The sequence below is a fragment of the Narcine bancroftii genome, chromosome 2 (assembly GCF_036971445.1).
Source record: "Narcine bancroftii isolate sNarBan1 chromosome 2, sNarBan1.hap1, whole genome shotgun sequence".
Lineage (NCBI taxonomy): Eukaryota > Metazoa > Chordata > Chondrichthyes > Torpediniformes > Narcinidae > Narcine > Narcine bancroftii.
This window is the reverse complement of record NC_091470.1, coordinates 100,117,765-100,143,451: the sequence shown is the minus strand read 5'-3', so window position 1 is coordinate 100,143,451 and position 25,687 is coordinate 100,117,765. Positions and strand designations below refer to the sequence as shown.

General features: G+C 41.8%; 2 protein-coding genes across 7 annotated transcripts in view; one reads left to right on the top strand and one right to left on the bottom strand.

Annotated features, from left to right (window-relative positions):
- LOC138753998 (S-adenosylmethionine synthase) lies at positions 1-25,687 on the top strand. 6 transcript variants are annotated; one of them, XM_069917695.1, is made up of 11 exons: positions 2-165; positions 1,427-1,504; positions 2,631-2,753; positions 2,835-2,947; positions 3,034-3,177; positions 3,834-4,052; positions 5,205-5,387; positions 6,179-6,312; positions 6,409-6,464; positions 22,745-22,899; positions 25,006-25,687. In XM_069917695.1, the coding sequence occupies exons 1-10, from the start codon at positions 75-77 to the stop codon at positions 22,771-22,773; spliced, it is 1,170 nt and encodes a 389-aa protein (XP_069773796.1). In that variant the 5' UTR covers positions 2-74; the 3' UTR covers positions 22,774-22,899; positions 25,006-25,687. The 6 variants fall into 6 exon arrangements, with proteins under 6 accessions (XP_069773799.1, XP_069773796.1, XP_069773798.1 ...); XM_069917697.1 differs by lacking the exons at positions 22,745-22,899; positions 25,006-25,687 and adding an exon at positions 15,883-15,986; XM_069917696.1 differs by lacking the exons at positions 22,745-22,899; positions 25,006-25,687 and adding an exon at positions 11,788-11,831.
- ggcx (gamma-glutamyl carboxylase) overlaps positions 12,404-25,687 on the bottom strand; it is a 60,335-nt gene continuing 47,051 nt past the window's right edge. The window contains exons 11-15 of the mRNA XM_069917691.1: positions 23,996-24,165; positions 19,990-20,120; positions 15,209-15,356; positions 13,414-13,606; positions 12,404-12,799 (exon numbers count right to left, since the gene is read on the bottom strand). Coding sequence (XP_069773792.1) covers positions 12,649-12,799; positions 13,414-13,606; positions 15,209-15,356; positions 19,990-20,120; positions 23,996-24,165 — 793 coding nt within the window. The 3' untranslated portion in view covers positions 12,404-12,648. The remainder of the gene's footprint in view (positions 12,800-13,413; positions 13,607-15,208; positions 15,357-19,989; positions 20,121-23,995; positions 24,166-25,687) is intronic.

Genomic DNA, 25,687 nt, shown 5'->3' with positions numbered 1-25,687 from the left:
GCTGCCATTATTCACCACGCAGCAGCAGTCGTCGTGAGCGGTCTGTCTCTCGTCCTCTGACACCACGCGGCACCATGAACGGTCAGATCAACGGCTTGCACCAGAGCCTGTTGGACGAGAGGACCTTCCTCTTCACCTCGGAGTCGGTGGGTGAAGGTCACCCAGGTGAGCCCGAGGTCCTTTCCTTCCTGGAATGTTCCGGGCCGGGGGGGGGGTGGGACGGACTGCAGGCGGGGGCCAGAGAACCCGGCTTCCCGCCCGCCGAGGGGAACAGGCGGACGGAAGTCCTGAGGCGGTAGGGCTTGTAGACGCGGGGGGGGGGGTGGGGAGTAGAGGAAGTAAGGGGCAGCGACCGAGCCGCTTCGTCCGCGTCCAAAAGCGCGTGGATGGAGGAGCTGCCGTCGGCCGGCTCGGGCTTTTTCATCCCCCCCATTTGCCGCATCGTCTCGTGGCCCGTGGAGATTATGACGTTGCTCCGGTTAGACCAATGAGAAGACGGCTCTGTCTGTCAGCCGCTCATCACCGCACCAAGCCAATCGGAGGTGGGTGCCAGCGACTCCCGCGTGGTTCTGATTGGTTCCTGCATCTGTCCGTCACCAGCAGATGGAACGGCATGTTGGGGTGATCCTGGCGCGCTTAAAATTGGCCAGGCTTCCTGTTATTGATTACAACGCCAAGACGTAGCAACGTTGTCTTTAGGTCTAATTTCATCTAATTAATGTACATGCAATTGGGTAAATTATTATTGCAAAATACATAGTAGCTGACAACTGTACCCCAAAATATGGCTATCCTTCCTTTGTAAAAACACAATGTTGAGGAAATTCAGCTGATCAAACTATAGTAAAGATAAAGATACATAACAAACATTTTGGGCTGGAGCCTTTCATCAAGGTACTTTCATTCTACCTTGATGAAGGGCTTGATCCTAAATTATTGGTTATATATCTTTATCTTTGTTAATGGAACCATTCTGCTGCCTGAGTTTCCCCAGCATTGTGTTTTTGCTTCAACCACGGTGTTGTGTTTTACTTAATCTTCCTTTGAAATCTGGTCCTAGACTTTTTTGTCCAGCGGAGTCCATTAGGTGTTCTATCAGCTTGATAAACCATTATTTCTTTTAACTGGGGATGACTCGGCATCTCTGTGAATGCAGGAAGTTGTCATGAATTAGTGTGCCAGATGTGAATGTTGAACACCACCTCAGGATATAAAGCATATGCCGTGAACAGAGGTTTATTTGTGGAATACCTTCCTCTGGCTGGAATTGCCTAGGTTCCGTACATATCTGAGAACTTTGCATTTGTCAAAATTTGATTTATTAAAAAGAACAGTAGCTGTGGGAAATCTGTCAGTCTTTGAGTGCTGACAAGTGAGAGGTTTTGTTGAATTCCTGGTTGTTGACTAAGGATGACTGTGCTTGCAGATAAAATCTGTGATCAGATTAGTGATGCTGTATTGGATGCACACCTCAAACAAGATCCTGATGCCAAAGTTGCTTGTGGTAAGTTCAGATTGTAGAAATGGGAATTTGTTTCTGTTAATGAGTCTCCCAGTTCTCCCCATGTTCTTGTTAATGTACCTCCCTGTGTCTGCAATGGGTTTCCTCTGGGTTTGTCTTGCCCTTCAAAGTGTTTTGGGATTATAGATCAATTGGGTGTAATGGGCAGCGTGGGCCAGAAGGTAGTTGAGACTAATGTTTGAAGTAACCAACTATTGAATGATGGTTGGAATTGTTGTTATCAAATGTTTTTTTAAACACAGGATATGGAGGAACTCTGGGTCAGGCAGAATCTTGGACCAAAAACTTCAAGACTGGGAAAGGTTTCAAACCAAAGCATTAACCATTGCCTTCTATGGATGTTGCATAATCTGCTGATGTCTACATTTTAAATTTAGACATACAGCATGATAACAAGCCATTTCAACCCACAAACCCGTGCTCCCCAATTAACCTAGAACCCCGGTACATTTTGAAAAGTGGGAGGAAACTGGGACCCCCCCCCCCCCGTGGTTGGGGAAACCCATGCAGACATGGGGAGAACGTACAAACTCCTTGCACAGTGCAGGCTGACCCCAGTCCTGATCGCTGGTGCTGTAACAGCATTGTGCTAGCTGCTATGCCAACTGTTTATTTCTAAATATTTATTCATTTGTATCCATGAATTCTTGACCTGCATGTATGTATTGTTTGATTGTGTGCGTGTTTTGCACAGAGGACTGGAGAATGCTGTTTTGTTAGTTTCTACTTGAGCAAATGGGTGACAATAAATTGGTTGCTCCAGTTTTTCTTTTGTGTTTTTTTTTGCTGTGTTCTAAAGCACCTATGACTTCTTGCCTGTGACTGTTTGCCCCTGCCCCTCCCACCACATTTTTGTTCAGGTGCCTGCCTGTTTTCATCTCGTACCTTCAGGAAGGGTTCAGGCCAGAAATGTTCATTATTCATCTTTATATTTGCTACATAAAGTATTCTGCGTAACTTGTTGAATTTCTGTATATGTTTTTAAACAATCCCCGCTTCCAAAAGGCATTTAAAATTGTTTTTGACCAATATATTCTTAATTCGGGGAAGAGTGTGGAAAAGATAAAGAATAATATTGTGATTTACCTTATTGTCTCTTCTTTTGCAGAGACTGTTGCAAAAACTGGTATGATTTTGCTGTGTGGTGAGATTACCTCGAGGGCTGCTGTTGACTACCAGAAGGTTGTAAGAGATACCATTAAACATATTGGGTACAATGATTCTTCAAAAGGTGAGCCACCAACATGGCTATTTTTTGATTGATTTTTTTCTTTGTTATTGTTCATTAAATATCTATGAATACGTGTTGCAGGCTTTGACTACAAGACCTGCAATGTTCTAGTTGCTTTGGAACAACAGTCTCCAGATATTGCACAAGGTGTTCATTTGGATAGAAATGAAGAGGATATTGGTGCTGGAGATCAAGTAAGATTAGTTGGCCACCATCTTAAAATCTAGAAGCTTGCTGTTTGGGTCATTCTCAATCTAAGCTATGAATTTCCCTTCCACAGGGCCTCATGTTTGGGTATGCTACAGATGAAACTGAGGAGTGCATGCCACTAACCATTGTTCTTGCTCATAAGTTGAATGCTAAGATGGCAGAGCTGCGCCGCAATGGCACCCTGCCCTGGCTCCGACCAGACTGCAAAACACAGGTGAGATGAGCTCGGTGCCTCCTGGGAATTTGTACGGTGCCTGTTTGGCTACCTTTGTGAAGTGAGCTAAGCTTTGGCGGGTATCACGCAGCTCTCACCAACTGCAAAGCACCTCTGCTGAAGTGTTCTTCCCAGTTACATTGGGCAGAATCAAGGGTACAATAAAAACCTCATATCTGGCAGCTAGAGGAATGGTGATGTAGAATAATTGAATTTTCAGGTTGCATAGATTAGTGAATTAATGGCAATGCATTTTAAACTCCCATATTTTTGTCTGTTGCTTGAATTCTGGATAACAGGGCTTTTATGAACTAGGTATGCACTCACTCACTTGGGTGTCTGAGTACCTGCTTAGTTTCTTTCCCTTTTTTTTAAAAAAGGTACTTCACCTCATTAACATCAATAATGGTGCTTGACAACTTATTTACCTTGTAGGCCAAAGGAAGGATTTTCATGTTCATGACAGTAAATTAAATCTTCAGCCTCCTCTTGTGACAGAACTTCCTTGAATTCATGGAAACTTTAAATGCTGACTGGTTCTGCTGCCATCTACTTCCCATCAACCCCCAATGACTTGATTTGCTCAGTTGATGGGCGTTGTATGAATCGGTCTGGTTTCTGGCCAAAGAAATGACCGTCATCTTTTTGCTTTGCAGGTTACTGTGCAGTACCTGCAGGATCACGGTGCTGTTATTCCCATCCGTGTGCACACCATTGTCGTATCTGTGCAGCATGACGAAGAGGTTCCATTGGATGAGATGAGGGATGCTCTGAAGGATAAAGTAGTAAAGGCTGTTGTGCCTTCAAAGTACTTGGATGATGACACCATTTACCACCTGCAGCCCAGTGGACGATTTGTTATCGGTGGACCACAGGTTGGCTAGAGCGGTTGCTCTTTGTTTGAAGGCTTGTGAAGCAACTGAAGTGGCATCTTAGATTAGCTTGTGCTTTGAGGTTTTGTGCATGCATTTAGGTTCTGCAGCTCCAGCCTCTGTATATGTGCTGTGAGAGTTTTGTTTTCTAGTGCTTTTTGCCACCTGTCTTCTGTCCAGCAGCCAGTATTTTAGCCAGGTTATTTGACTCCTGCTAAATGCACTGAGCACTATTGAACTATTAATTTAAGCCCAATGTTTGCATGTGAGAAAGGTTGCTGGATAGAGATTGGGAGCAGAATGGTTACCACCTTTTCCATAAATTGAAAGCACCCTGTCTGCATTGACTTAATGTGGGCTTGTATTGCTTAACCTCCCGGGGGTAGAGGTTTGCTGTTTGTGTAACTAATTGTGTACTTAATGTTATAAAGTGCCTTGTCCATAATTTGAAAATGACAACTAGATGTTGACATTTGTGTTAAATGAAGATGACATTATTTAAAAGTGGTAGAAGCTTTGTTTTGACCATGACTGCTTGTCTTTCCAGATCCTAGCAGGTATTGTCACTAGATATTTTAATAACAGGGAAAGAGGTATATTGCTTCAAAATGTTAATGTGGAAGGGGGTCATTCAGCCTGCCTGGCCCAGACTTTTCTCTGTTACAATCATCCAGTTAGTCCCATGGTCCTATAAATGTTGTCTTGTCAATTATGTGGCATCCTTTTAGAACATAACTGAATTAACCTTCATTACTACTTCTAGCAGGGAACTTCCAGGAAGAAAATGCACATGTTTGTACCTGGAACTGCATTATCCATTCCTGCGACCCCTTTGATACATCTTTTGTGTGCCCTCATCTTTCTTTCCCTTTTTATTCCCCCCCCACACCAAAAGTGCAACCAGAACAGGATCACTGAACCAGAAGGCAGCTAATGGCTCCCTTGCTGTTGAAACCATGGTAAATTCACCATATATACTTGTGATTGAGTCTTAAATAGTGGTATTCCTTAAGTGTCCTATACCTATAAGGACTATAAAAATCATGGAAGGGGGGAAGAGAGTGGAGGAAAAACCTGCATACATCATCTCATTCTCTGGTGACAATACCAAGAAGTGCTCACTTTTTTCTGATGTTAATTAAAACTTCAAAACAGGGAGATGCAGGCCTCACTGGGAGAAAGATCATTGTTGACACCTATGGTGGATGGGGTGCGCACGGGGGTGGTGCTTTCTCTGGCAAGGACTACACCAAAGTGGATCGTTCTGCTGCCTATGCTGCTCGATGGGTTGCCAAGTCTCTGGTAAAAGCTGGTCTGTGCCGTCGTGTTCTGGTGCAGGTGAGTCCCCAATAGTTCCAAGTTCATGTGTATGATGAGCATTTGAGTAACCCAAGTAGATTCTGGTCGCTTAGTGTGTCAGGAGTGACACTGGTCTCTGATCCAAGTTGGAGTTAGAAATGTGGGAATAAACTATAAAAATACGAGTGGTATCTGTGAGATAGGAATCCTTTCATTAACTTGAGCTTCAGTATTATTGGAACTGGAAAGTACGTGCTTTATGAGGGGAAAGGATGAGTAAGATGAGAAATTGCATTGTGCTGCGATTTGCCTCCAGGATAGGACAGAAACAGGCTCTTTAGCCCTTCTAGTCAGGCAGAAAGAAATAGTTCAGCACAAGTTCCACTGACCTGCACCGAGACCATCCCCCAATCCATGTACCTATCCCAAGTTATTTTGAAGATCAATTTAGCTGGCAGCTTGTTCCATGCTCCTACCAATGTGTGAAGCAGTTCCCCCTAAGGGTTCAGTTTACACTTCTCTCCTTTTACCCTTAACCTATGTCCTTTAGTTTTTAATCTTGCCTAAACTCCCTGGGAAAAGCCTGCTTCTATTTATTTTATGCAGGGAAGACACTGCTGAGTATATCCTCCATTTACCTGTTGCTCAAATGTGGCATGCAGGAAAGGAAACTGGGGAATCTGCATCTATTCATCAGAAAAAAAGATGTCTCCGTGTAAACACACTGAAAGCACTCAAGTGATGACTGAAGAAAATAAAAACTCTTGTGGTTATTTGGAATGAGCAGGTGTGATGCTCTATGTTAAAAGGGTGCCTTCTCTATTTGTTAGGTATCCTACGCTATTGGAGTTGCACATCCTTTGTCCATCTCCATTTTCTCCTATGGTACATCTGAAATGAGCGAGACGGAACTTTTGGGGATTGTGAAGAAAAACTTTGATCTACGTCCTGGTGTTATTGTCAGGTAAAACACTGGTGCAATCGTGGGGTGAGTTTAAGATGGGGGGGGGGGAAGGGAGAATTAGGATACTTATTAAAACATCTTGAATGTGTTTTCCAGGGATCTGGATTTGAAGCGACCAATTTACCAGAAGACTGCAGCCTACGGCCACTTTGGTAGGGATAGCTTCCCCTGGGAAGTGCCTAGAAAACTTAAGTGCTGAGTGTAAAGTCTTTCTCCCCAGATCTGTTGGTGTATAATACAGAGAAGCTGCAGACTCTAGAGGAGAAAGGCCCCTTTTCCATACATCTTGTTATCTCGTAACTCCATTTGCTAGTAGCAGAATCTATCTTCTTCCCTCTATAACTATCCTCTTTTGCCAGATTTCATCCTTGGCCCACTTGTGCTCGACACTGCATTGCTAATGTGTGATTCCTGCTCAGGGTGAGGGTTGAAAGGGACCATAAACCAGAGGATCAATTTTATTGGGTGTGAATGACCAGACACTACGTGTCCCCATGACAACTATAAACCCTGGTCTTGCTTTGCCTATCGTCCCAATTGACAACTGTAATGTTGCTTGTTCACAAAGGTTATAAACCATTGCCAGTGCTTTGCCCAGATATTCGAGCACTTCCATTCATGGAGCTTATTGTGTAGTCAGTCCATCCTTAGTGTGATTTTTAAATGTCCTATCATGCAATTGTTTTTTTTTTTGATCAGCAACTTGGAGTTTTAAATTCTCTTACCAACCCCTTTTTCTTTGAGGACGTACGTAATGATTTTTAAACAGCAAAAGGGTTTTCAAAGGAATTAACAACCAACTACGCATCGTTGTTTCTGCACTAGCCAAACCTCGGGGTTTTTTTAAAGCGCTTTTTTTGAACAGGCTCTTGATTGAAAAGTCAAGGTTTGCTCCAAAGGCCAGTAGGTTGCACACTTTGATATTTTTTTTTAATCTTGAAATATCCACAACTGCACAATGAGCTACTGGGTTTCAAACAAATGGACATAGCAGCTATTGTTGAAGCTGGTGTAGATACAGAGAAGCCAGCAAGATGATGGCTCCAGGAAATCTAACTTCATACTTGAATAATATTGCGTTTCTATTTATTCTGAGACTTGGCGTAGTTACAGAGAAGCCATCGTCTCAGTTGGCAGCTTAGAAAAGTCATATTTTTTAAAAAAGAGAAATATATTGCAATTCCTTCAGTCACCGTATCCCTGGTAGGCCCAAGGTGTCCTACAGAAATCTCTTGGGTTTGACCTACAAGGGGTCTGGCTGGTGTTAAACACAGGGGCAGGCATGTCCAGCAGTTGGTGAGTGCCTCTTGGCTGGTGTTGTACAGAGAAACTGGCCTGTTTACATGCTCTCTGCCACTGCTGTGATCAGCAAGTGCCTTTTTGTAACTTAGCAGTTATTACGTATGTCTGTTGTCAGTCCAAATGCTAAGATCTCAATAAAGTGCTAGGTTCTCCATAGAAACTGCTTGTGTCTGCATATTTTTTTTACAAGAGCTAAACTACTTGGAACTAGTAATCAAGATTCAAAATACCAAGCTTGCCATGAAGGATAAAGTCCAAGAATTTCAACCCACGCAAACCTGTTAAGTGTTTATAAGATTAGTAGTTTAGGGCTTCATTGGTTAAACATTAAATATACTTCATAATTTCCTGAGTAAACTAATGGCAACTTTTTAAAGCAGTGGCTTGTATGGACTCTGTATGCAATCTCTGGGCACACTAACAAATATGATGCCATGAAGATCAAAATAATTCACTTCTGCTTGGCTCAAGTCCAAAGAAAAATCAGTAATTGATTTTTCTAGTGGTTTTGTAGTCCTGTTAATGGTAGATTTGTTGCTATGAGGAGGTTCAAGAAACTGTTCTTGAACTAAGCTATATGTTCTACCTGAAGTGAGGAGAGATCATGGTTTTTTTTGGGAGGGTTGGTGGGGAAGAGTCACTTGCCTTTTTGAGATAGCATTTCAATATCTTTAAACCTATCACTAAGAGTTTGGGGAGGCTAATTATTTAAAGTTGAGTTTGTACAGACTTTAAAATTACAACTTGTACCCAAGATCTGTCATTTTATTTCTGTGGTGTGAAGAGAGTGGGATGTTCTCGTAAGAAGTAGGATTGAGCCTGTGTTCTACAATTCCACCTACCTGCCTTTTTCCCCATATCCCTTAATTCCCCTACTTTGTAAAAATGTATTCAACCTTATCTTAAATATATTTACTGAGGTCACCCAATGAATTCCATAGATACACTATCCTCTGGTGGAAAAGCAGTTCCTCCTCATTGTCCTAAATCCTGGGCTATATCCCCAGTTCGATTCTCCCCACCAATGGAAAGAACTACCTCTACCATGCTTTTCTTAATTTTGTATGATTCTGTAAAATACCTTTTCCATAGCTTTAAAATCTTAAGATTACCTTTTTTTTTTTTTTTTTTTTTTTTTTTTTTTTTTTTTTAATTTTTTTATTTTTCACACCATAAATCACATTAGCCATGATATACACTATTTCTTTTCACACATATACAGTGACTTTTTCTCCCCCCCCCCCTTTCCTCCCAAACCACCCCCCCGCCCCCCCCCTCTCATCCATTTTAGGTATACAATCTAGGTTGCATTAATCCAGTCAGACAATGTTGTCATTCAACAAAATTACACCAGAAATTCTACTGAGTCCATTCTTTTCTTTCCTTCTCCTTCCATCAACTTAGGTAATGTTTGTCCCCGGTAGGTTTTCGCTATTGTATTTAATGTAAGGCTCCTATACTTGTTCGAATATTTCAATATTATTTCTTAACCAATATGTTATTTTTTTCTAATGGAATACATTTATTCATTTAAATTTGGTAGTTTCTTCCTTTTAATTTGGTTATGTATTCCATTAATATTTAAAGACATATAGTTCAGCGTAGCCCTTTTATATTTTGTTTATCTTCTCTTTCCGTTTTTCCATCATTACCTTTCCTCCTTTTCCATTTCTGTTTTCTTATTTTCAGCTCTTCATAAGACAACATTCCTACAACATCTAACATTTTCCTTATTCTCCTATTTCTATCTTATTTATCCCCAATCTCCCCTTCACCTCCTGAGTTGTCCTTTATCCCTTGTCGGACAACCACATCTCCCCTCTCCATTTGGATTTGCGAATCCACTCGCAAGCGTCAACTGATTGTGCAGTGACCGCTATTTCCCCCCACCCCGCCTCCCCCAGAAAAGATTTCACTTTTCATATGTCACAAAGGTCCCTCTTTTAATTCCCTCCTTATTCTCTCTATTCCATTACCTTCCCTTATTAATTCTTGTCTATACTATCTATATTTTCCTCTAAGTACAGATACATTCATGTATGCTCATTGTCTCTATTCACTCTTATACCTCTTTACCTGCATACATATCAATCGTGATCATTTTTACTCTCATTACCCGTCTTCATCCCTCAGTCTATTTTTGTCTTTACCCACATACATATCAGTCGTGATCATTTTAACTCTCATTACCCGTCTTCCTCCCTCAGTCTATTTTTGTAATTGTTCTGTAAATTTTCGTGCTTCTTCTGGATCCGAGAATAGTCTGTTTTGCTGTCCTGGAATAAATATTTTCAATACCGCTGGATGCTTTAGTATAAATTTATACCCTTTCTTCCATAAAATCGCCTTTGCTGTATTGAACTCTTTTCTCTTCTTTAGGAGTTCAAAACTTATATCTGGATAAATGAAGATTTTTTGCCCTTTATACTCCAGTGGTTTGTTGCCCTCTCTTACTTTTTCCATTGTCTTCTCCAGTACCTTTTCTCTTGTAGTATATCTTAGGAATTTTACTACAATAGATCTTGGTTTTTGTTGTGGTTGTGGTTTAGAGGCCAATACTCTATGTGCCCTTTCTATTTCCATTTCATGCTGTAGTTCTGGACATCCTAGGGTCTTAGGGATCCACTCTTTTATAAACTCCCTCATATTCTTGCCTTCTTCATCTTCCTTAAGGCCCACTATCTTTATGTTATTTCTTCTGTTATGGTTTTCCATTGTATCTATTTTTTGAGCTAGTAGTTCTTGTGTCTCTTTAGTTTTTTTATTAGATTTCTCCAATTTCTTTTTTAAGTCTTCTACCTCCATTTCTGCTGCTACTGCCCGCTCTTCCATCTTGTCCATTTTTTTTCCCATTTCTGTTAAGGTCATCTCCATTTTAATTATTTTCTCCTCTGTGTTGTTTATTCTTTTTCTTAAATCCTTAAATTCCTGTGTTTGCCATTCTTTAAATGATTCCATGTATCCTCTAATAAGAGCAAGTATATCCTTTACCTTGCCTCTCTTTTCTTCTTCTATTTCACCATACTCTTCCTCTTCTTCTTCCTCTGGGTTGACCATCTGTTGTTTCTTTGGTGCCCTTTCCTCCTCTTCTATCTTGTTTCTATTGTCTTCTGTGGTCTCTTCTTGCTGCAGGTGTTCTGCAGCTGTCGTTGCCGGCTGTGGAGATCGACTCCCCAGCTGGTCCCCCCTCCCGTCGGTGTGTTTTTTTTCATTCGCATCGCGCATGCGCGAAGTTTCGCGCATGCGCGGTTGCGCACTTTTGTTCGGCTCTGCGAGCCATTTTTGTAGTCCATTATTTACCGACCTGAGGGAGCGGGTTTCTCTCTCCGCAGCGGGCCTCTTCGGACAGGTAAGGCCTTCACCTTTTTCCTCCTTTGTCTTCTCTTCCTCTCTTCTTACCGTTGCTTTCGACTTTTCTTTTTTTGTCGCCATCTTCTTTCCACCTTTATACTCACTTTTCTGTAACTTTTATTTCTGTGCCTTTGTGTTTTCTCTTGTTTTTCCCGACTTTTCTGGAGAGGGCTGGAGTTCACCGTCCGGCCACTACTCCATCACGTGACTCCTCCAAATCTTAAGATTACTATTGACAGATATTTAGTCTGACAGTTGCCAGGTTTGTTTTTTGATAAATATTGACTTGTAAACTGTTCAAGCTTGAGCCCTTGCCATCTAAACTCCTAACCTAGGCTGTAGTACATTTGGATACCATTACAAATCTATATACTTCCATTTGCAGTTCATAATTTAGAGATCGAGCTTAAAGCATTAATGGTTACCTTCAGCCAATTCTATCATAAAGGGAGTAGCTATTGTCTAAAAACACAGATGTTAGAGGAACTCAGCAGGTCAAGATATATAACAATTTTGGGCCTGACCTTTCAAGGTATGAGTCAAAAGCAGGCAGGTGTCCTGAATTAAAAGATTGGGGGGGAGGGGTTAGAAAAAAGGAGCACACTCATAATTGGACATAGGAGGAAAGGTGAGAATTGATTGGGGAAGGGCTCATAAAAATAGATCTTTACTTCTAATCTGTAAGATCTAAGCTCCCAGCATTTTTGTTTTTACTGGTCACAATGCCTTTCATGTTTCACTCCAGCTGTAAAATCTAAAACCTTGTATTCTGGAAGTTGCCCAGCAATCCTATTCCATTCAGTTGCAATTTTTTTGTGTCAGGTACATCCATTTCACAACATTATAATTGAGCCAACTAGCAGGAGGAAAAAAACAAAGTAGAGAGGGTCAAGAACTTCAAATTCTTGTGTGTCAACATCTCAGAGGATCGATCCTGGAGCCTCCACATTGATACCATCGCAGATTTCTAGAGGTGTACTGTGGAGAGCATTCTGGCTGGTTGCATCAGTGCCTGGTATGGAGGCACCAACTCAGAACAAGAATAAACTCCAGAGGGGTGTTCGCTCTGCCTGTGATATCACAGGCACCAGACTTCACTCCAAGAACGTCTACATGAGGTGGTGTCTTAAAAAGCTGCCTCTATCCTCAAAGACCACCCAGGCCATGTTCTCTTCACTCTGCTACCATGGGGAGGAGGGGGGGGGGGGGGTACAGGAGTATAAAGAAAAGCATTCAATGGCACAAGGACATCTTTACCACTGCCATCAGATTCCTGAATGATCATTGAAGCAAAGACTGCCTTACTTTACGTGCACAACTTGAGTTGTTGATGACTATAAAATGAATGCTTGCATTATTGATGCTGCTGCAAGATACTGACTTTCATGACAAATTATGATTTTGATTAAAATTAAGTGAATAATGGCCAGAGACAGTATTTGAGAAATAGTGCTTTTATTGGCTAGAAAATTTCACATCACTGCTTGATTACCTGGGGATCTTGAGCTTGAAATTGGACCCTTAGCATGAAATTCATTTACAATTTTTAAAGATTGCTGTTGGGTTCTTCCATCAAATCTGATTCTGTGGAGTTAAGGCACTCAACTGGGTGGGATGGGGAGGAAAACCAGGTTTTCACCAACAACCTGTAAAACCCATTTAAAAATCCAGTTTGGGTAACCCTCAGAGTTCCATGTGGTCTTCTATCTTGCTTTGTGATTCAGGACTTGCATTCTCAGATTTCATGGTTGCATAATTAAACTCTTCCATCAGCTGCTCCACTGGAGGACGTCCAAAGAGGAGGTTCCTCAAAGCGTATCCAGTCATGAGGAAACTGAGGTGGGTTGGGACAAAGAAGGTGGGTTGGAATTAGCTATCCATCCATCGGGAGCACTAACCAAGAGGTTCGCTGATATTTGAATTAATGACTTGGAGCAGGGTTGGCCAACCTTTTTAAATTTAGACATACAACAAGGTGACAGGCCATTTTGGCCCACAATTGCACCCAAATGACCTACGAACCCCAGTAGTTTTTGAACCATGGGAGGAAATTGAAGCAGCCAGAGGAAACGCAGGGAGAATGTACAAGCACCTTACACACAGCATTGCAGATATTTGCACCCCAGTCCCAATCGCTAGTGCTGTAACAGCGTTGCACTGATTAAGCCATGAAGAATCAAAATCAGTACAGAAGCTGGCCCTTCAGCCAACCAACAACTCATCAAAACAATTTATGTTGGCTAATTAACCTCACTCCAGAGGGATGTGTAAGGAAACTGGAGAGCCTGGTCAATGGGAAAAACATGCAAACTCCACACAGACAGCAGTGGAGGTCAGGCTTGAATCTAGGTCTCATTGGCAGGGAGTCCACTGCCTGTGTCATTGCTGCTGGAATTTGGTTCCTGCTCCTCTGTCCTTTAGGGTTCCAGAAATGGATGAAATGCTTACCTCCTTCGAAAGGTGAAGTGCTTTCGTTTTGCAAATCTGACAAATCTGTCCACGATAGTAGAGTTCCTTCTCTTCTCATACTCCTCCTGCTTCCTTTGCCGACGTACAAAGGCCGCGAGAGTGGGGTCTGAGATGTTCGTGCTCTTGCTCCCATTCAGGATGGTTTGCAGCTCTGGTGAAATGTCTTGTGTTTCTGAAGGCAACATCACAGATAATAACAAATGAAGTGTTAGTTCAATTGCTCTTGAAAATAATTAAAGGGTGAATTTCAGATCTTGGGGAGTAAGCCTGTGGGAGGGGTGCACATCATTGGGATAGATGTGGACACAGACCCTTCAGTCCACCAACATCATTACTGGAGCAACTCAGCAGATCTCGCAGTGTCCATAGATATATATAACATGTTTTGTGCCTGAGCCATTCATCAAGGAAGGCCTGAATTGTCGGCAATATAGTAAAACTGGTATCCAGCACTTATGGAGATTGGTAGATCCCTGATAAAGTATTTTCCAGTTGCTTGAGTCCTACAATGCCTAACTAATACACCTGCATTAAAAATAAACAGTTTAAAAGACAAAAACTGTAATTACACTGAACAAACGAATATATAAACATTTAAGCATTTACTTCAGTCACATTCTTTGAAAACATTTAACCATCGCTGCATCTGCAGGCTCCTCCCCCTCCACGGAGCCGCCCAAAAGATGAACAATAAATTATAGATAATTAAACCCCCCCCCCCCCACTCAAGTTTACAGATAAAACCTCTGACTGGGGGCGACTCTTACTAAAGCAGAGATTAGGAGGCACTTTAAGTGAGTCACCCCAACAGCGAATGGCATCAACCAGCTCTTCATCCTGGTTCACACAGCTTTATTCAAAACAGCTGCTACGAGTAAAGCTGGCCAAGGCCCTCCACTGGCTGAATGTCTGAATCTTCTCTAATAGTTTGTGATATATCAGAGAACATTTACAATTTTAAATGTACATATTTGTATTTTTTTTTTAATTTGCCAGTTGCTTGAATATATACCAGGGGCTTTACTGTATATATTTACCTCCTCTGGACACTAGAAGACCAGCTGAGTTCCTCCAGTTTTTCTGTGTTTTTACTACAATCACAGCATCTGTATATTTTTGTGTTTCAGCCCACTGGCCACACATATACATTAATCCCATTTTTTTCACCCTACATTCTCATGAACACACACTCGGGGCAATTTACATCAACCAAACAACCACGCGTCTTTGGGGTGTGACGAGAAACCCGCAGAGTTGCAGGGCGAACGGGCAAATTCCACACACCACATCCAAGGTCTGGATTGAACCTGGTCGCTGGGGCTTTGGGGACAGCAACTTGTTTCTCACTTTTCCTCATGATCAGGAGGCCATTTGGTCCATCAAGTCTATGTTGGGTAAATTTGAAGATCATCAGACTACACATTTGTATTTTAAACAGACAGCACGGTATGTGAGGAAACCCATGCAGACACAGTGAGAACATACAAACAACCAGCTCTGGATTCGAACCCAAGTAGCTGGTGTAACAGCATAGCGCTCACCGCTATGCTGACCGTGTCGCCCAGGAGATGATGTAATAATGCTGGAAGCAGCTGTGGGAACATGTGTAGAAAGAGAAACAGAACATCTTGGGTCCAGGACCCTTTGTAAGAAGTGTGATGATGTGGCAGTGACCAGGAACAACCTCCCCCCATGACCCAGGGAGCAAGGCCAATGAACAAGCGGATCTTTTTATAAAAGCAGGTCCCCTGTGACAGTGTCGATCTACACTTACCGGTTCCATTCTTAAACTTCTCTTGAAGCTCCACAAAACGAGTGTAATTCTCCTCGAATTGCACCATGGTAGTGTTAACGTAGATATACATATAACACGAGGGATCCTGGGATACGGTGTACACATTGTGATATTCACCAGCTGGTAGCTATAACATAAAACATGATCACTTCTTTTGCCCCCAACATACAGATCATTCATCCCCTCACGCCAGCTCCTTCCTCATTCATAAGATCAATCGAGGAGCGTTTGATAGCTCTTGGCCTGCATTTGCTGGAATTTTGGAGAACGAGGCAGGATCTCATTGAAACATTTTGAATGTTGAAAGGCAAGTAGTTGTAGAAAGGTCATTTCCCATGCTGGGAGAGTCTAGGACAAGAGGACACAACTTCAGGACTGAAGGGCACCCGCTTAGAACAGAGATGCGGAGGAAATTCTTCAGCCAGAGGGTGGTAAACTGTTGCCACAGGCAGTTGTGGAGGCCAGGCCATTGGATGTATTTAAGGCAGAGATTGATAGGTTCTTGATTAGCCAGGGCATCAAAGGTTATGGGAAGACCAGGCAGTGGTACTGAGTGGGAAAAGGGATCAGCTTATGATTGAATGGCAGGGCAGACTCGATGGGCTGAATGGCTCATTTCTGCAATAATGTCTTTTATCTCCTGATTCCCTTAGAAATCCATTATTCTCAGTTTTGAATAACCTCAACAACTGAATCGCCACAACCTGAGTGAGAATGGAATTCTAATGATCTACTGCCATTTGGGTGAAGAAATTTCTTCCTTCCTCTGCCGGATTTGGAATCTGTGACTCCTACTTCGAGATATCCCACAATAAATCATTTCTGAACCTTGCTCTTCAGAATTTAATGATGCTTCAATGCCATCGCCTCGCTCTAAACTACAGTCCATCTCATCTCTCATACAGCAAACTTATCAGCTCAAGAAACAATCTGGTGAACCTTTACTGCCCTCCCTCTAACTCACATATACTAAAACCCCCCCTGTTATCAGCAACTATGGGGATTGGTAGATGCCAGACCATTGAATTTTCCGGTCGGTCGCTTGAGACTGCGAGCTGAGTGATTGACGGATTAACGGCCAAACATACAGAATATTTACCCATTTATTTTCTGATGCTTTTGCCGGTTGTTTGAGGCTGAATTCCAGATAACGGGGATTTTATTGTGTAGGAGGAGGCCCATATTTCAAACACTATATTCTCAAAATGAGAGGAGCCTTTCTTGTATTAAAAGCCTCTAGCAATGTAATGAATGTACTATTTCGCCTTCCAAATTGCTGGCAGTACTTGGTGTTAAGTGTCAACAATTTGTGAATACCAGGTCTGTCAGAGCACCTTTCACCATTTAGAAGAATACTCAGAGTGAAACACAAAGTGTGCAGACACTGTGATTGTTATAAAAACACAAAAATGCCGGCGGAACTCTGGCAACTAATTTCAATCCCCCACCCCATTTCCATGCCAACCTGTCTGTCCATGGTCTCGTGCACTGCCTGACTGAGATCATCTTCAAATAGGTGGAACATCCCCATCTTCTGTCTCCAACCAGATGATATTAACATCGACCTCCTGCTTCCATTAACATCCCCCCCCCACAACCTGTCTTTCTCTCCTAATCCCTATGTCTCCTTTCCTCCAGCTCTGTATTCACATGCTCCCCCGTTTAATTCTCACCTTTCCTCTCCTGTCCCCCTCCATGACCAATTATGGCCATTTATCTGTTGGTCTGTGCTCCTCCCCCTGGCCATTTTATTCAGATGCCTGTCTACCTTTTGCTCATACAAAGGCCTCAGTCATGAAACAAGTTATATATCTATGGACGCTGCGTGACCTGCTGGGTTCCTCCAGCATTTCTGTGTTTTTAACCAGAAGATACTCCTATTTTGCTAAAATAAAAAGCATTAGATCACATTGTTTTACAGTATATTCTGTGCCCAGTCTGGTCTAGTCCAGTGGTTTTCAAACTCCTAAATAATCCAGACTTGCAGTCATCTGCAAATTCCAGGTTCTTTTTGTATTTCCTTCCATTAAAACTGACACACACAGTTGTGTAATTTCTGTGCTGACATCTAGTTCCCAAAAATAATTTTTGCTGCCTTAGTCTGCAAAATGTAGCACCTCACACTTGTCTGCATCAAATTCCATCTGCCATTTTCCCAGCTGGTCCAGATCCCACTGCAAGCTTTGAAAGCCTTCCTCATTGTCCACAAAGGCTCCAGCAGTGTTATCTGAAAACCTGCTGACCTAATTTACCACATTATCATCCAGATCATTGATATAGATGATAAACAACAATGGTCCCAGCACCGATCCCTGAGGCACACCACTAGTCTCAGGCCTCCAGTCTGAGAAGCAATCATCCACCACCACTCTCTGGCCTCTCCCATCCAGCCATTGTTGAATCCAGTTCACTACTTCACCATGAATACCCAAAGTCTGAACCTTCCTGACCAACTTCCCATGTGGGACCTTGTTAAAGGCTTTGCTGTGTCCATGTAGACAACATCCACAGCCTTTACTTTTTCAACTTTCCTGATAACCTACTCAAAAAATTCTATAGGATTGGTAAACACAACCTACCACATTTCTGTTTCAGACTATCCGAATAATGATATATTCAATCTCAGAACACCTTCCAATAATTTGCCTACTTCTGATGTCAGGCCAACCTATAACTTCCAGGGTTACTTTTAGAGCCTTTTTTTTAAAAACTGAACTACGTGAGCTCCCCTCCCATCCTCCAGCAACTCACCCATGGCAAAAGACATTTTAAATATTTCTGCCAGAGCCCCTACAATTTCTACATTGACCTCCCTCGAGGTCCAAGGGAATATCTTGTCAGGCCCTGAGGAATTATCCACCCTTATTTGCTTTAAGACAGCAAGTGCTTCCTCCTCATTTATCTGTACAAGTTCTATGACCTTACTGCTTGTTTCTCACGACTCTGTCCGCTTCCTGCGTGAATACTGATGAAAAAAAAACATATACGATCTCCCCCACCTCTTTTGGCTCCATACAAAGTCAACCACTGATCTTCAAGGGGACAAATTTTGTCCCTTACTATGCTTTTGTTGTTAATATACCTGCAGAATCCCTTAGGATTTTTATTCATATTTTCTACCAAAGCAACCTCATGTTTTCTTTTTGCCTTCCTGATTTTTTTTAAGGTTTCTCTTGCATTTTTAATTCTCATCAAGTTCTACATTTGCTCCTTGTTGCCCACAGCTCTCTCTTCTTCTAAACCAGATCCCCAATATCCCTCGAAAACCAAGGTTCCCTATGCCTGCAAACCTTTCATCTTTAATCCTGTCAGGAACATCCAAACTCTGTACTCTCAAAAATTTCACCTTTGAAGGTCCTCCACTTACCTCGCACATCCTTGCCAAAAAACAACTTATCCAAATTCACGCATTTTAGATCCTTTCTCATTTCCTCAAAATTGGCCTTTCTCCAATTTAGAATCTCAACCAGAGGCCCAGACCAATCCTTCTCCATAATTAACTAATGGCATTATGATCTCAGGACCCAAAATGTCCCCTAACCATACTTCTGTCACTTATCCTGTCTCATTCTGTAATAGGAGATCCAATATTGCACTCTCTCTAGTTGATACCTCAATATATTGATTAAGAAAACTTTCCTGAACACATTTGATAAATTCCAAACCATTCAGCCCTTTTACAGAATGGGAGTCCCAGTCAATATGAGGAAAATTAAAATCCCCTACTATCACAACCTTGTGTTTCCTGCAGAGGTCTGCTATCTCTACAGATTGATTTTCATTCACTATTGGGCGGACTATAATATAAACCCATGAGTGTGGTCATACCTTTCCCGTTCCTCAGTTCCGACCATATAGCCTCAGTAGATGTTCCCCCAGCCTGAGCACAGCTGCAATATTTTCCCTGATGAGCAATGTCACTCCTCCCCCTTCCATACTCACCTCGCCCCTCCCCCCCAGTTGTGTCACATCCCATGCTGACATGTTAAGTGTTTCCACATTTTCTGTTTTATTTGAGTCAGGGCTAAGAGGCAAGATAAAATCATGGCAGGCAGTGCCAAGCAGCTTCTACATTCATTATTCTATCTAGATCATTCACTGTATATGCTGTCGTATCCAAAACGTAACATTTTCACCTTAAAATCAAGTCATCCTATACGCCAGGTCTAAAATCTGACCCTTCACTGCAAAGTGTCATCGCCATCTTCCCACCAGCTCCAACACAATCTCATGCATGCACTGTTACCAAGAAAGTCTCAGCACTCCACTGCGGGGTCCATTCGCCTGGTCCAACTGCAGTTGGCTCTGTTCAGACTTTGAATGACCTGTTGCAGAAGCCGGTAGTGGTTCATTTTAAAATATGCAAATAAAATTAAAACCTCTGCAAGCTTTGAAAACCTTTCTCACTGTCCATAACGCCACCAATCTTAGTATCATCTAGAAACTTACTAATCCAATTTACCACCCTAAAATCCTGATCAGATAAAATATTGTGATTTGATTTTAACAGCATCAACTGGTCAGCGGTAAGTTCCATTTTGGGGCCGTCTTATACAAAGGGTATTGCTGAAAACTAACATGCAAGATGGAAATTCTGCAGTCGGCCTATACAGTCTTTCTATATGATGGCATATACAGTGTACAAAGTGAATTAAATCCAGAGCCCCTAGATGAGTCTCCTCGACAGTTACCTTCACTAATTTCCCATTACACCTATTCAGAAGGACACCAGGCTGGTGTAACAGGTCACAGCTCCTCACCTGCATCTGGTCTCCCACCTTGAGGCTGTAGTTTTTCGTCTCCGCCACAATTTCCACTGCCAACTCTCCCTTCAGCACCTGGATGCTGGTATTGCCCAGATCCTCGCTCACAAAGTTCTCCAAGTGAAGCCCTTCAAGCACAAAGATTGAGGTGTGACTGCAGTCCGTCGGATACAGTTTACAAGGAGCCTGCCTCCCTGCATAACTGTGGGAAGCACAGCACTTTAGTGCCACGTGATTGATGAGGGGCTTGAGCATAAGAAACAGGAGCAGGGGTCGGCCATCCGATCCATCGAGCCTGCTCTGCCATTCAATGAGATCATGGCTGATCTGATGATAGGATCATCTCCACCTTCCTGCCCTTTCCCCATATCTGTTTATTCCCCCACTATGCAAAATTCTATCCAACTTTATCTTAAATACATTCACTGAGGTTGTCTCCACTGTTTCAATGGGCAGCAAATTCCATAGGTTCACCACCCTCTGGGAAAAAGCAGTTCCTCCTCATTCCGTCCTAAATCTACTGCCCTAAATCTTGAGGCTATGTCCCCTAGTTCTAGTCCCCCCCCACCAATGGGAACAACTTATCCATGCCCTTCATAATCTTATGTTTCTATAAGTTCCCTCTCATTCTTCTAAATTCCAGCGAGTATGGTCCCAGAGAACTCAATCGTTTATCATAGACTAAATCCTTCCTCACCAAGCACAGGACTGGTGGACCACTACCGTGGGTTTGTTGTAGGCAGTCTGTGGTGACATAGTGAAGACAAATGTTATTGGTTGTATTGTGGATCGTGGAGGGTCATCTGACTTTTCCACCTGGAACTGGGTGGGAGTGTGGGGGCCACGCGACCTCTGTCTGGAACCTCGTCGGAAGACGCATCACCTGCCAATCAAGGTTGGACTCTGCCCACCCATTAGTACGCACCTGACCATTGGCCCATTTAATCACCCAGTGATTACCTGGGAAGGAACTTCCAGCTTTTTTTTTTTTTATTTTTTTTATTTTTCACACCATAAATCACAATAGCCATGATATACACTTTTTCTTTTCCACACATTTACAGTGACTTTTTCTCCCTCCCCCCTCCCTCCTCCCAAGCCACCCCCCCACCCCCCCCCTCTCATCCATTTTAGGTATACAATCTAGGTTGCATTAATTCAGTTAGACAATGTTGTCATTCAACAAAAATACACCAGAAATTCTACTGAGTCCATTCTTTTCTTTTCTTCTCCTTCCATCAACTTAGGTAATGTTTGTCCCCGGTAGGTTTTCACTATTGTATTTAATGTAAGGCTCCCATACTTGTTCGAATATTTCAATATTATTTCTTAAACTATATGTTATTTTTTCTAATGGAATACATTTATTCATTTCTATATACCATTGTTGTATTTTCAAATTATCTTCCAATTTCCAGGTTGACATAATACATTTTTTTGCTACGGCTAGGGCTATCTTGACAAATCTTTTTTGTGCATCTTCCAAGTCAATTCCAAATTCTTTATTTTTTATGTTACTTAGGAGAAAGATCTCTGGATTCTTTGGTATATTGTTTTCTGTTATTTTATTTAATATCTGATTGAGATCATCCCAAAATTTTTCTACTCTCTCACATGTCCAGATTGCATGAATTGTTGTTCCCCTTTCTTTTTTACATCGAAAACATCTATCAGATACTGTTGGGTCCCATTTATTTAACTTTTGCGGTGTAATGTATAGTCTGTGTAACCAATTATATTGTATCATACGCAGCCTCGTATTTATTGTATTTCTCATCGTTCCAGAGCATAACTTCTCCCATGTTTCCTTTTTTATCTTTATATTTAAATCTTGTTCCCATTTTTGTTTAGTTTTACCATTTGTTTCCTCATTTTCCTTTTCTTGCAGTTTAATATACATATTTTTTATAAATCTTTTGATTAACATTGTATCTGTAATCACATATTCAAGGTTACTTCCCTCTGGTAAACTCAAGTTGCTTCCTAATTTATCTTTCAAGTAGGATCTCAGTTGGTAATATGCCAGCGCTGTATCTCCAGTTATATTGTACTTATCTCTCATTTGTTCAAAGGATAAGAATCTACTTCCTGAAAAACAATTTTCTATTCTTTTAATCCCTTTTTTTTCCCATTTTCTAAAGGCAAGGTTGTCTATTGTAAAAGGGAGTAGCTTATTTTGCGTCAATATTAGTTTTGGTATTTGGTAATTTATTTTATTTCTTTCTACATGAATCTTCTTCCATATATTGAGGAGATGGTGTAATACTGGAGAAGTTCTATGTTGTACCAATTTTTCGTCCCATTTATATAATATGTGTTCAGGTATCTTTTCCCCTATTTTATCTAATTCTAGTCTCGTCCAGTCTGGTTTTTCCCTTGTTTGGTAAAAATCTGATAGGTACCTTAATTGTGCGGCTCTATAATAATTTTTGAAGTTTAGCAATTGTAAGCCTCCTTGTTTATACCATTCTGTTAATTTATCTAGTGCTATCCTCGGTTTCCCCCCTCTCCATAAAAATCTCCTTATTATTTTCTTTAACTCTTTGAAGAATTTTTCTGTCAGTTGTATTGGCAATGCCTGAAATAAGTATAGTATCCTTGGAAAAATGTTCATTTTAATACAGTTTATCCTTCCTATCAGTGTTAGTGGTAGCTCTTTCCAATGCTCTAAATCGTCCTGTAATTTTTTCATTAGTGGATTGTAATTGAGTTTATATAATTGGCCTAAATTTTTGTTTATTTGCACACCTAGGTATCTTATTGTCTGCGTTTGCCATCTGAATGGGGAGACGGAACTTCCAGCTTGATGTACTATAAAGTTCACCATATGCAGTAGCTCTTCCTCTTTTGCTCTTCACCCCGGAGACCAACCCTGCTGTGGACAACGCTGGAGGAGTTGTTGGCAAGGTGTGCACTACATAGGGATGGGGGCTTTGTATACAATTGTAGATGGCATCTAAGCCATGCCCACATTAGACAAGGAAGGGTGAGTAGTGTATTGTAGCCCTTGGTTGTGATAAATCTGTAGAAACAATTGCTAGTATTGGTAGTGTTAAGTCCGATGTGACTGAGTTGTCCTGTGCTTGTACGAGGGTAAGCAGTTACTGGTATCACTAGTGTTAAGTCTGATGTGACTGGTTGCACTGTGTTGTGGGACTGAGGGTAATTGCAAGTGTTATCCCTTTTATAATCCCCCTTATTAAAGATTATTTCTGCTTTCAGCCTGTGTCCAGACCTGCTATTCTTTGAACTTTTTCCTTCTGACACAACACTGTCATAATCAACAAGAAACGTAAAACAAGGCTGTAAATTTAACAAAAAAAGTGAACATTTTTGAAAAAAATCCCACCAAAAACAAAGATCCTGGGGGTCTGGGAAGGGGCTCAAGGTTGCCAACAACCACAGAATCAGCGTCTGGACAACTCGACCTAGGATGACTTCTTAAACAAACACAAATTTGGCCGTGCCCATGAACTCTCCATCAATTTTAGTTTTAAAGTGAGTAAGTAGGGTCAGGATAGATGTGGATATGCTGGTGATTTGAAAGATCATTGAAGGGATTTGAAAGCAGTCAGAGAAGCGGTTAGGACAATGCTCTTACAGCGCCAGTGGCCCGGATTTAAATCGAAGTTCAACCCCGTTTCTGCATGGCTTTGTTCTGGGTGCTACCTCCCACCCTTCAAAAGCCTACAATGGAGGGTGGATTGTATGTTCATTGGTGGGCACAGGCTCATGGGACAGAAAGACTTGTAACTGTGCTGGATGTCTAAACTTTTAAAAATTGATTGAGAGAGAGATTTTTTTTATAATTTAATCGTTTTTTGAAATCTGGGCATCACTGATGAAGCGAATGTTTATTTTCACCCTTAACTGCTCGAGAAGACCATGGAGAACTGACTTTGACAACTCCAGTCTGATTACTCAACTTGTTCTGGAGTTCAACTTTCATGCCATATGGACTACCTCTCTCTCGCTCCTGCTCCCTTCCCTTGTGGAGATTTACCTGGAAAATCCGCAATGAAAACCACATCTGTCTGGTTATCCAATGTTTTCTCAATTTCTTCAAACTTCAGCCTCCAGGGTGAGAGGTTAACCAGCAGCGGCATCAGCCACGAGGTTTTTGCAAAGGGGGACCACTCAGCTCTCACAACGTCGACCCGTGGATCAAACAGCCTGCAAACAGGAACTCGGTGTCAATACACACACGCTGTTGGCGGCACAGTCATCTGAGCAAACAGACCTTAAAGATGAACCTCCAGGTCGGGCCGGTGGTGAAGAAGGCAAATGCAACGTTCATATCGAGAGGAATAGCATCCAAGAGCAGGGATGTAAAGCACTGGTGAGGCCTCACTTGAAGTACTGGACACAGTTTTGGGCACCGTATTTGAGAAAAGACGTGCTGGCATTGGAGAGGGTTCAGAGAAGATTTACCTCTACCTTCCCCCCACCCCCCCCTTATAAAGGCTTAATATTTCTTATTTACGACAAAGTGGCTAATTTAAGCCAACCCTTGCTAATTAAAATCAAGAATGCCTGGGAGCAAGATTTTAACCTTTTAATGTCCAATGAGGTGTGGAATTCTATTCTTAAACTGATTAACACTACATCCTTTTGTGCACGGCATTATCTGTTCAATTTGAAGTGGTTCATAGAGCACCTACATCTAAATTGTCTCGTTTTTATCTGGACACAAGTCCTCTATGTGACAAATGTAAAACAGGAGATGCCTCTTTAATTCACAAGTTCTGGACCTGCCTTAGCTTACAAAAATTTTGGAAGGGAGTTTTTCAAACTCTACCAGTTATTTGTAAATTGGAACTTCACCATAGCTCTTTTTGCAATACTCTGTGATGATAACGTTATACTAATTTTTAAAGTTTATTTTTCTCGATTTATTCTTTGCTAGTTGTTGAGGCTTCTGGTTGCTTGAATTCCAGATACCCAGCAGTTTTATTACATTATAATTTTATATTTCTAGCATTTGCGCATTTTAATTTTTCTTTTCATTTACAGGGTGATCGAGTTTTCCACTTGGTGAATACTGATGAATGTAAATCTTTGTTAATGTCAAGGAGACAGCCGGACATTGTGAAATGAGCAGCTGACTTGTTTTCACCCACAACCTCAGCTCAGATGGGAAAACACATACGTCCCTTGTTCCTAATCTCAGCTACAGTGATAGCAGCAGGACTGTTGATGTCTTCACCAGATTGAGCCAGAGGCCACGTCGTTCTGCAGCTTCCCACCGTGCTTGGGCTGGCGAACAGTACTGCTGAATTTGGATGGAAAGTAAATTTAAAATTGTAAAAGTAAATGTTCTCTGAAGTAAACACATAAACCTTTGGTGAAGATGGGAGCAAATATTCAGTCAGTGGAAGGCCTTGGTCAGGCTTTGCTCATAGGAGCTGTTTGAATAAAGTTGTGTGAAACAGTGATGGCATGCCCAGGATGAAGAGCTGGTTGATGCCGCTCACCGTGGGAGTGACTCTCTTAAAGTGTCTCCTTATCCCTGCTTAGTAAGATTCACCCCTGTCTGAGGCATTTTCTGTAAACTTGGGGGAGAGGGAATAATTATCTCTAATGTTATTCTTTGTCTTTCGGGCAGCTCCGTGGAGGGGGAGGAACCTGCAGATGCAGCGACAGTTAAATGTTTTCAAAGAATGTGACTGAAAATAAAGAAAGGTTTATATATTCA

Excerpts from the sequence above, each read along its gene's own strand:
- LOC138753998 (XM_069917700.1), top strand. The coding sequence starts at position 75 with ATGAACGGTCAGATCAACGGCTTGCACCAGAGCCTGTTGGACGAGAGG. Across the intron at positions 4,053-5,204 it reads TTGTTATCGGTGGACCACAG|GGAGATGCAGGCCTCACTGG; the intron begins GTTGGCTAGAGC and ends ACTTCAAAACAG. Across the intron at positions 5,388-6,178 it reads GCCGTCGTGTTCTGGTGCAG|GTATCCTACGCTATTGGAGT; the intron begins GTGAGTCCCCAA and ends TCTATTTGTTAG.